The sequence below is a fragment of the Calliphora vicina genome, chromosome 2, assembly GCF_958450345.1.
Source record: "Calliphora vicina chromosome 2, idCalVici1.1, whole genome shotgun sequence".
Taxonomy (NCBI): Eukaryota; Metazoa; Arthropoda; class Insecta; order Diptera; family Calliphoridae; genus Calliphora; species Calliphora vicina.
Genome location: NC_088781.1, coordinates 126,156,381 through 126,167,900, shown reverse-complemented (window position 1 = coordinate 126,167,900; position 11,520 = coordinate 126,156,381). Strand labels below are relative to the sequence as shown.

General features: G+C 36.6%; 1 protein-coding gene across 1 annotated transcript; it reads right to left on the bottom strand.

Moving 5' to 3' along the window:
- Positions 1-3,424: 3,424 nt before the first annotated feature.
- On the bottom strand, positions 3,425-10,847 carry Tig (Tiggrin). Its single transcript, XM_065501246.1, has 4 exons — positions 10,458-10,847; positions 8,232-10,396; positions 3,892-8,169; positions 3,425-3,811 (listed from the first exon to the last, which is right to left on the bottom strand). The coding sequence occupies exons 1-4, from the start codon at positions 10,798-10,800 to the stop codon at positions 3,740-3,742; spliced, it is 6,858 nt and encodes a 2,285-aa protein (XP_065357318.1). The 5' UTR covers positions 10,801-10,847; the 3' UTR covers positions 3,425-3,739.
- Between the last annotated feature and the right edge of the window lie 673 nt (positions 10,848-11,520).

Genomic DNA, 11,520 nt, shown 5'->3' with positions numbered 1-11,520 from the left:
ATTAATGACTTATTTTTCAGAGGAACGAAGTGGAATTAAATGAAACAGGCTAAAATTGGAAAAAAAAAACAATATGGGTTTGCATAAATAAATGGCTCTAAACACGTTTATGACAATTTTAAACCAAGAAAACTTAAAAATAATGATAAATATTTCCGAGGAACGAAATGGAAATTTATGAAACAGGAAAAAAATGCCAAAAAAAATATTTTTTTACATAATTAAGTAGTTTCCAAGAACTTTTTCCATTTAACTCCAAGAAAAATTAAAAATAATGTTTAATCATCCAGAGGAACGAAATGGAAAATTATGAAACAGGAAAACAGGGTGCCTCGATGGAACAGTCGATAATGTGCTGAACTATTACTCTGAGGGTTGCGAGTTCGATTCACGCCAGCGACTCTGGGTGCAACTGCAGACAACATTGTTTTGCATAAATAATTATTTTCTAAGAAGTTTTTGTTCATTTAAGTTCAAGAAAAACTAAAAGTTAATGATTTATTTTTCAGAAGAACAAAATGGTATTTAATGAAACTGGATAAAATTACAAAATAAATATATTTTTGCATAAATAAGTGGCACTAAACACGTTACTGACAATTGAACAACTGGCAACAGATTGAACGTGAGCGCATCATGAATTTGTTGCAACAAAACAATTTGTCCATTATGGAATTGGAAGAAAAGATCAAGAACGATCAAACTCATTTGTACAGCACTGCTCACCAACATCAAGTACGCGTTGAGGAAATCGAAGAATGGATCGAAGAATGGAATGGCTGAAGGTTTGGTGGAATTGGAGAAATTGAAGGACTGGCAAAACGAGTGGAGAGGCAACTTGACCAATATGGTTAAGGAGCGTGACTTTACCGTGGAGGAATTCCACAAATGGTTGTTGGAAGATCGCACCAGATTGCAAGCTTTGGCCATGCAACATAATGTCAAGATCGAGGAAATCGAGCAATGGGTAAAGAATGAAGAACAAGGATTCGTAGCCATGGGTTTGTTGAAGCCCAATGAGAAGCTTACCAACTGGCAAGAAGTTGAAAGACGTTATTTGGAACGTATTACCCAAGAACAATACCAATCTACCGAACAGTTGAAACAAAGATTGAGACAAGATCGTGAATTATTGGAGAAATTAGCAAGAGATTATCAGATACAAGTAGAAGAAATCGAATCGTGGATGAAGAAAGAATTGGATAGATTGCGTGATGAAGGTCAATTGCAAATTGATAATCTCACCACCTGGCAAATAGCCGAAAGAAAACGTTTAAACACTCTACTGAAACAAAACAAACAATGGTCTGTAGAAGAATTCGAACAAGTCTTCAGACAAGATAGAGATCACATGCAGAAGACTGCCTTCCAATATCCAACCTCCGTGGAGGAGATTGAAAAGTGGATCCAAAGCGAAGTTAATCGTTTGCAACAACAAGGCAAATTGAATATTGAAAAATGACTCAATGGCAAAAGGAACAACAACAACGCATCTTCAATCTCTTGAAACAACAGTCCAACATTACCGTGGAAGAATTCCAAGTCAAGATACAAAAGAATAGAACTTTCCTTATGAACTTGGCCAGACAGTATCACGTCAATGTCAACGAAGTAGAACAATATGTGCAAACGGTCATACATGATTTGAAGGAAAAGGGTAAATTTAAATTGGAACAATTGAAGGGTTGGCCATTTTCAAATAACGAATAATTCGAAAAATTGTATGTAGAATAATCGAATAAAACGAATAAATGTTCATATATATTTAAATTTATTAAATTGCTTAAAATTTTTTTCATAATTTCAAATTTAAATAAGTAATAATGACTCACAAAAATTGTATTGTTTCTGAAATTCGACATAACTAAAGACAAAGGGACTTTCGATCACTGTAGATGAGTGTTCCAATATCTCCTTCTATAAATATATAAATATTACTGGAAGAAATTACAATTCTAAAAACAAATCTTTAAAAATTTATAACTTAGGACTTGAACCAATGAAAATAAAAGGTACGGAATAAAATATTTGTTATTTAGCTGGCGAAATATTAGAAGAACTAAGATTAAAGTGGAGTTGAATGTGATTTTGAAACGGTCGACGAAAGTGATATTGAGGATGACATTTATAATGATTACATTGAAATATATGAAGGCCATGATCTTAAAATATATGTACGTAAGTGTTGCAAAATATTTAATAAATCGAATGATAAACACAAATATTGCAAACTAACGTTTTGTTAAAAAAAAAGAAAAACGTTTTGTAAATGCGTCGATCATGCACTGCCTGACTTCAAATTAGACACGTTCACTGACAATGATATCAAACTTTGGACAGATTCCCTTTATTGTGTAATTCCCCAAGACCACTTTATTAAGCAAAGATTCGGCAACGTTGATAGAGCTTGATGTATAATACAATTTGTTATAAATAATTTAGAAATAGTGAATAATTCATTTACTAAAGAATTAGTTACTCAATATAAAACACGAATTAATGAACGACATAAAAAAGTTCTTAGTATGTTTATATTGTATTTGAATTCAGGATCATGTCCAACTAGCTCAAATTTTTTAAAGCATAGCTCCAAAACGGTTTGCTAGTCAATTGCTTTGTAGATTGTTCGGGAGTTAATCTGATCAGAATATTTCTGTTGAAAATTTAATGATGGACTTTGTTTTCGAATGTTTTTTAACATTATCAATACTTGAATTGTTAACTTTAACGTTATTTTTTGTTTGTCTTTAACAATAAGATATTAAAAAAACGACATCATAGCTCCATTCTTTACTTTTTTAAAAAAATTCAAATTATTCGAATAATTCGATTAATTTTAAACGTGTGATCGAATTATTCGAACAAGTTTAAATTTCTTATTCGTTTTATTCGAACAAGAGAAAAATCGAATAATTCGAATACCCTATTACATACTCAATCTTATCAAGGAACACAAAAACAAATGGAGCACCCAGCAATATGAAGACAAATTAAGAAACGATCGTGTTCATTTGAACCAATTGGCCGATTACTATCACGTCAGTATCAAGGAAGTAGAAGAATGGATGAAAATTTTTTTTCCAAAACATGAAAAAAACTACTTTGGAAAAAAAAATTTGTTTACCTAAAAATATTTAAAATTTGTATTTTGAATTATAATTTGGTGAAGGGTATATAAGATTCGGCACAGCCGAATATAGCTCTCTTATTTGTTATGATGAAAACATTGTGTTATGAATAAAAGAAGAAGTAAAATATAAAAATAGAATTCCATGAAACATCATGAAATGTTAAATTTTTCCAGTAAATTTAAAGAATTTTAACAGATTTTTTTCCATTTTATGGCTAGAAATGTTATTGGAAATTCTGAAACATTCAGAAACTTTATAGCTAAAGTTTTACATAATAAAACTACAATACAATATTATTTTTTTTATTAATATATTTATTTTAAGTTTAGCTTTATTTAATATTAATTTAATAATAATATACTTTTTCTTTCATACAAAAATTTCGTTCGTTGTTTCTTATATTCCAAAATTATAAAAATTTCTTAAAAACTACAGTTAAACAAACTAAAAATTTAAATAAAAAACAAACAAAAAAATATATATATGGCAAATATGACTTAAATTTAACGAAACATGGCATTATTTTGTTTTCAGCTGCTTAACAACGAAAATGTTTTTACAGAGTCTTAAAGAGTATTTATTTAATTTATGAAAATCAAAGGAGTAAATTAACCGAAGATTCTATTTTTCAATCTGGAGATGAGACCAGGTTTTTCAGCTTCAGCTTGCACTTCAAGTTGCTAAAGAGATAGAGAGAGAGAGAGTTATGAGATTAATAAGTTTCGTAAATAAATTAGAAAAACATTTTAAGACTACTTACCCCAGTAACATCAACTTGTTTTTCGCTTTGCATTGGCTGTTGATGGGTAAAGGTGCCAGTTAAATCTTCAACTTCAACTTGTTGTTGCTGCTGACCGTGGCCATAACCGTGACCATGACCATAGCCATGACCGTGACCGTGACCATAACCTTGACCATAACCATGACCTCCTTGAGTATAAGAGGAAGATGAGGAAGCAGAGGAAGAAGCTCCACCAAAGGTTCCTGATAGATCTTCTACTTGAACTTGTTGACCATAATCATCTTCCATTTGCACTTGTTGCTGACCATAATCATCAGCACCAGCTCCCGCACCATGAGTGTAATGTTGGGCATAACCACCCGATGACGAGTGCGAAACTCCATAGCCTCCAGTATGCTGAGTGGGTTCCATTTTCATTTGAGCACTAGGTGGAGAAGGCAATACATATTTTGAGCCAGCTACACCAGGTTCATCATTGTCCATGTTTTCATCGAATACATTTGGGGGTTGATCACCACGATCCATGGAGATAATTGGTCTGGGTAAGGCAGTGCGATTGGTAGTGCCGGGACCATTTTCCCAGCCACCATAGCCGCCATAACTGAATGGCAAACGAGCTTGACTTAGCAGATACAATTTGCGGCGCCACTGTACGAGTTCTTCTCCCTGCAAGCCGGTCTTACGTTGCAACACACCATAACGTTTGCTCTCGTTCGAACCCCATTGTATGCGCTCTGGTTCGGAGGCGGTCTTCTTGTGCATAATATAGGTGATGAAGCGTAATTCCTTGTCACGGAAATCTTGCAATTGATTGAGATTCATTTGGTAGTATTGAGCCAATTTTTGTATGCGCTCGAATTCTTGTATTTGCCAATCCTTAAGCTCCTGAGCGGTCATACCGTAATTGGAGGCCAAGCCATTGAACAGCATTTCCTGTTTCTGCCAGTTCTGCAAATTTTCCAAAGTATAGCTCTTATCCTTGATGAAGTTATACAAACGATCTCTCTCCAACTTCTGCCAAGGTTCCACCTTCAGCAAGGTAGTTCTATCCAACAAACCCTCTCTGTTCATGATGCTAATGTATACCTTTTGGAAGGGAGCCAACTCTTCTAGAGTACAGCCATACATGCGGGTCAATTGTCTTTGGAAGTAATCATCTTGGGCTATGAACTCCAAGAATTCCTCTTCGGTTATGGAGAGTTCAGCGGCAATAGCTCTCAATCTTTGTCTTTCCTTTTCCTGCCAACCATTGTATTGGGTAGCAGAGCCAGTGCCAGTTTGATAGCTCTTAATCAAGCCCAAATTACCCAAGCGCTTAATTTCGTTTCTAATCCAAATTTCGACTTCTTCAATGGTTACATGATATTGATCACAGATTCTGTTGAGGGTGGTTTGATCTTTCAAAATTTCCTGTTCCCATTGTTCTTGGGTTTTGTAGGGATTTCTGCTGATCAAATTGTACAGGCGATCTTTTTCATCCTTTTGCCATTCGGTAAGATTTTCGGTAACGATTTTTCTTTGGTTCAATAACTTTTGCAATTCCAATTTGTACCACTCAATGATTTGTTCCACTGTTAAGTGATATTGCTGGGCCAAACGTTGCAAATATTCACGATCATTGATCAATTGTCTTTCAAATTCTTCGATAGACCATTGTTGTTGCTTGCGCAATTTATCGTTGATCAATTGCTGAATATGGTTTTGTTCATGAGTTTCCCATTCTTCAACGATCACTTTGCCATGGATAAAACCCTGAGGCACCAATTCTTGAGCAGCTTGTCTCAACCAGGTTTCAATTTCTTCGACGGTAATATTGTATTGTCTGGCAAATTGTTCCCAACGCACACGTTCATTCTTCAAGTATTGCTCGAACTCTTGCCAAGACATGGGCTTAACTTGGGCCACTGCTTGCAAATGGGCCTTGGTTTGTTCTTTCCAGATCTCTTCATTGGTGAACATACCTTGGTTGTTCCAGTTTTGGGGTTGGTTGGTAGACCAGGATTCATGGAATTCCCAATCGTTAATCTTATCATTTCCCTTAACCATACCTAACAATTGAAGTCTAGCTCCCTCCTGTTCTACCCAGGACTCAATTTCATCCACGGTTACATGGTAATCTTGGGCTATGCGCTGTAATCTTGCCTTGTCACGTTTGATAAATGAATCCAATTGTTCGGTGGTGGCAGCCTTGTTTTGTTGTTTCAACCAGTCTTGCAGACGCTCTCTTTCAATCTTTTGCCAGTAGGACAATTGTTCCACCTGCACTAAGCCGGAGTTCTTCAATCTTTGTAACTCATCCTTCATCCATTGTTCGATTTGTTGCACGGATACATTGTATTCCATGGAGAGTTTTTGTAATCTCTCTCTATCTCTTCTCAATTGTTGCTCGAATTCTTCATTGGTTAGTTCTCTTTGTTGCTGCAAACACAAGGCAATCAAACGCTTCTGTTCATCTTCTTGCCATTTGGTAAGATTTTCCACTTGTACTTCGCCGGTGGTCTTCAAATTCAACAATTGTTCTCTAAGCCATTGTTCAACTTCAGTAACACTAACCGAGTATTGTTGGGAGAGCTGTAAAATGTGATCCTTCTGCTTTTTCAACTCAACTTCGAATTGTACATAGTTCAAGCGGTTGTTCTCTCTAATCATTTGCTTAAGTCTTTCCAATTCAGACACTTGCCAGGCGGAGAGCTTGGCAATTTGTTCACCAGTTTCCTTTCTCAAACGCAATAGCTCTCTGATCATCCATTCTTCTACTTCCTTGACACTGACGCGATAGTAATCGGCCAATTGGTTCAAATGAACACGATCGTTTCTTAATTTGTCTTCATATTCCTGAGTGCTCCATTTGTTTTTGTGTTCCTTGATAAGATTCAGAATGTAATCACGTTCAGCCAATTGCCAACCCTTCAATTGTTCCAATTCGAATTTACCCTTTTCCTTCAAATCTTGTATGACCTTTTGCACATATTGTTCTACTTCGTTGACATTGACGTGATACTGTCTGGCCAAGTTCATAAGGAAAGTTCTATCCTTTTGTATCTTGACTTGGAATTCTTCCACGGTAATGCTGGACTGTTGTTGCAACAGATTGAAGATGCGTTGTTGTTGTTCCTTTTGCCATTGAGTCATTTTTTCAATGTTCAATTTGCCTTGTTGTTGCAAACGATTAACTTCACTTTGGATCCACTTTTCAATCTCCTCCACGGAGGTGTGATATTGGAAGGCGGTCTTCTGCATGTGATCTCTATCTTGTCTCAAGACTTGTTCGAATTCTTCTACAGACCATTGCTTGTTTTGTTTCAGCAGAGTATCTAAACGTTCTCTTTCGGCTATTTGCCAGGAGGTGAGATTATCAATTTGCAATTGACCTTCATCACGCAATCTACCCAATTCTTTCTTCATCCACGATTCGATTTCTTCTACTTGTATCTGATAATCTCTGGCTAATTTCTCCAATAATTCACGATCTTGTCTCAATCTTTGTTCCAATTGTTCGGTAGATTGGTATTGTTCTTGGGTAATACGTTCCAAATAACGTCTTTCAACTTCTTGCCAGTTGGTGAGTTTCTCATTGGGCTTCAACAAGCCCATGGCTACGAATCTTTGTTCTTCATTCTTTACCCATTGCTCGATTTCTTCGATCTTGACATTATGTTGCATGGCCAAAGCTTGCAATCTGGTGCGATCTTCCAACAACCATTTGTGGAATTCCTCCACGGTAAAGTCACGCTCCTTAACCATATTGGTCAAGTTGCCTCTCCACTCGTTTTGCCAGTCCTTCAATTTCTCCAATTCCACCAAACCTTCAGCCTGTAATCTTTGGATTTCCTTCTTGATCCATTCTTCGATTTCCTCAACGCGTACTTGATGTTGGTGAGCAGTGCTGTACAAATGAGTTTGATCGTTCTTGATCTTTTCTTCCAATTCCTTAATGGACAAATTGTTTTGTTGCAACAAATTCATGATGCGCTCACGTTCAATCTGTTGCCAGTTGTTCAATTGTTCTTGGATTTGTAGCAAGCCCATGGTTTGTAAACGTTCACCTTCTTTCTTAATCCAGGTTTCAATTTCGGTAGTCTTGACATTGTACATCTTGGCCAAATCGGCCAACTTTTGGCGATCGGACAAAAGTTTGCGTTCGAATTCTTCAATGGTCAATTTATTGTTTTGCAGCAAAACAATAATCTGTTCTCTCTCGGCCTTTTGCCATTCTTTAAGATCTTCAGCCTTTACCAAACCTTGGGATTGCAAACGCATAAGTTCCTTCTTAAGCCAATCTTCGATTTCGGAAACCTAAAATATTAAAATTATTTAATAAAACTAATCATAATATTACTTGCTAAAGAAAAACTTACTTGCACATTATAATTGGCAGCCAATTGATTCAAATGACTTTGATCGGTCTTAATCTTGAGCTCCAAATCTTGCACGGTAGCCTGGCTTTGTTGGACAATGGTAATCAAACGTTCTCTTTCCTTTTGCTGCCATTCGGACAATTCTTTCTTGACTTCGTTGAGGAAACCTTCATTCTTCAATTCATGGATTTCCTTTCTGAGCCATTCTTGTATCTCATTAACTTGCACATTGTAAGTGCTGGCCAAGTTTTGCAATTTCTGGCGATCGTTGACAATTTGGCTTTGGAATTCCTCAACGGTTAGATCGTTTTGGGCAATGAGTTTCTTAAGGTTTTCATGTTCACGCATTTGCCATTCCTTAATGCCCAATTCAATTTGCAATTGACCTTCCTTTTGCAAACGTTCCAATTCTTGTCTTTGCCATTTCTCTACCTCTTCAATGCTGACATGGTATTTATTGGCTAGCGTTTGCAAGTAGATGCGATCCTTGGCCATTTGTTCATCAATGTTACCAACTGAACCACGATGGTTTTTCACAATATTTTCCAAACGATCACGTTCAGTTCTTTGCCATTCAGTAATGCGGGTCATTTCATTGCGTTGTTCGGTGATAATACCGCCCAAGCGGGACAATTCTCCTTTCAGCCATTTCTCCAAATCACCAACATTACCACGATACTTGGAGGAAAGGTCAGTCAATTTCTGTTGATCCAGTTTAATGGAGTTTTGCAACTGATCAATGGTGGCATTGTGTTGTCTTATGAGTTCCTCTAAACGCTCTTGTTCACTGGTGCGTGTAAGAGATTCGGTATTGGGCCGGGAAATCATGGAGTTATTTTGATCGTTGAAGAAAACATAGAGACGATCCAATTCATCAATTTGCCAAGTCTTAAGTTCATCTACAGTAATGCGATATTGTCTGGCCAAATGGGCCAATTTATCGGCATTTTCCTTTTGCCATCTCTCCAATTCCTCACGAGTAACACTATTCTGATGGATCAACCAATCGAGACGACCACGTTCCATGCGCTTCCAGGTAGTATCATCATTAGTTTGAGCACGATATTGACCCAACAATACACGATAACGTTCCAATTCCTGGCGATGCCATTCCTGGATCTCATCCACAGTGCAGTGATAACGATCGGCCAAAGCCAAAAGTCTTTCTTCTTGTTGTCTTTGCCAAGCCTCCAAACTTTGGGGAGTAATGTTACCGGAAGTCAAAAACCAGAAGAAACGTTCACGTTCCTCACGTTTCCACTCCTCATCACGTGGCACCGACCACTCACCGAAAGGACGTTCAGTATCATAAACCAATTTACCATCTACCCATTTTTTATGGCTCTCGGAACCCGAGACAACGGTGCCATCAGCATTGGTAATAATCGTTTTGTTGTAGCGTCTGACAGTGACAGTGGAGCCGGGACGATAGCTGGGCTGATAAACTTGAGAACCAGTATTAAAGGTTTCAACTTCAGATTTAGCTGAAGTATCTACAGGTATATGTACGGGAGGTTTGTATAAATTGGAGCTGGCACCCCAGTTAGTATTAACATTGACCACAGGACTGTAACCCACCACACTAGGTTCCATATTTTGATTGACCCAATCGTAAATGGTCTTCTTGCGAGTAACAACAGTTTGTCCAGCTGGAACATAAACCTGACCACCAGTGGTGGTATAACCAGCATTGGAGGAGCCATAAGTGCTGCCGGTATTATAAGTTCCTACACCAGGTGTGGAATATGAGCCGGTAAACACGGGCACAGTGTTAGTGGTAACAACGGTACGATTTCTCTTGACAACGGTAATGTATGGATTCTCGTAGGTACCTTCACCACCACTCTTATGGGCCTCCGTAACATTCTTGTGCACCACAATGGTTTTGCCATCCACAACCTTAACCTCTGTGGGGTAGTTGTAGGTCTTGACATCATCAAAAGTGGACAAGTCCAAATTCAAAGCTTGCTGCTGACCATAGTCCATACCAGCAACGGCATATTTCTGCAAGATATCGGAGGATTTCCATTCAAAGAAATTGGGTTGGGCAATGACGGTATAGGAGACCACACCACTGCGCATATCATTAACCAATTGTTCGCCTTGCAGGCGGCAAATGGCATCCAATTCTCCAGAAGTTTTACCAGTCAAGCTGATAATGCTCTCTGAAAGAAAAAAATAATTGAAATAAAGCATTTACATTGCTAAACTTGATAAAAATCTTACCAGTCCAGGGAGTATAGCTCATGCTATGGCCAGAGGTAGAGCCCGAGGACATGCTGCTGTATTCCTGCCTTAGACGATTGGCAAATTGCCTAATATCATCTATATGAGCATAAGCCCAGCTGTTAAGATTGCAGCAGGAGCCATAGCCAAATGAGGAGGAGGATGAGGAGGACGAGGAGGATGCAGAGGATGAGGAATAGGAAGAGGTGTATTGAGCATTACTTGCTGGGGTATAGGGGCAGGCATATGGACCACAGTCAGCTGATGCTCTATTGTAAGCACTGTAACCGGTACTCCATTGCACCAATGCCACTAGCACTACTATTAGGCTAAGGCCTCTCATTTTGGAGTTTTCTTATAATTTTTTTATAATGGGAAATTTGTCTATAGCTGAAAGAAAAACAAGATTTTTGTTAAAATTGTAGGAAACCTAAACAGGCCAATAATTCAAAATTAATTTTATATGAAAAATTTAATTTCTTTGAAACATAAATTTAAACATTTAATGCTCCCATTTTTCACACTCTAATCTCTATTTAATTTTTTTTTTTAAATCGTAAAATTCACTTTTAATTTCGTTTTTGTTTTCCTTGTCTTTAATAAAACCGATAAGACTATAATAATTTCAATATAATAAATTTCTGAATTACTTACTACTTGGCGTTTTTGTTTTAATATGAAAATAACAATAAAAAGATTTATTATCAGTTGAAATACATACGTATTAAAAAGTTCAAAAGGTGTTTCAAATAAATCTCTACTAAAAACCAAACAACAAAAATATTTTAAATGAAATTTTTGAAAAAAAAAACTTATTAAAATTTTTAAGAAATTGTGTCATAATTCAAGAGTATATGAAAATAATTTAAATAATTGGGGTGATATCCGGTAAAAGACAAGTAATTAAGGCTAAAGACATTAAACAAAATACAAATAATCAGGTGATAATGAAATAATTTAAGAGCCAGGGTTATAAAAAATGTAATTATTAAAAGAAATTTAAAAAATTTTTAGAGAAAAAATGTAAGTATTGTTTTTAAAAGGAATTTAATTGAAAATTGTA

Excerpts from the sequence above, each read along its gene's own strand:
- Tig (XM_065501246.1), bottom strand. The coding sequence starts at position 10,800 with ATGAGAGGCCTTAGCCTAATAGTAGTGCTAGTGGCATTGGTGCAATGG. Across the intron at positions 10,397-10,457 it reads GAGCTATACTCCCTGGACTG|AGAGCATTATCAGCTTGACT; the intron begins GTAAGATTTTTA and ends TTTTTCTTTCAG. Across the intron at positions 3,812-3,891 it reads AACAAGTTGATGTTACTGGG|CAACTTGAAGTGCAAGCTGA; the intron begins GTAAGTAGTCTT and ends CTATCTCTTTAG.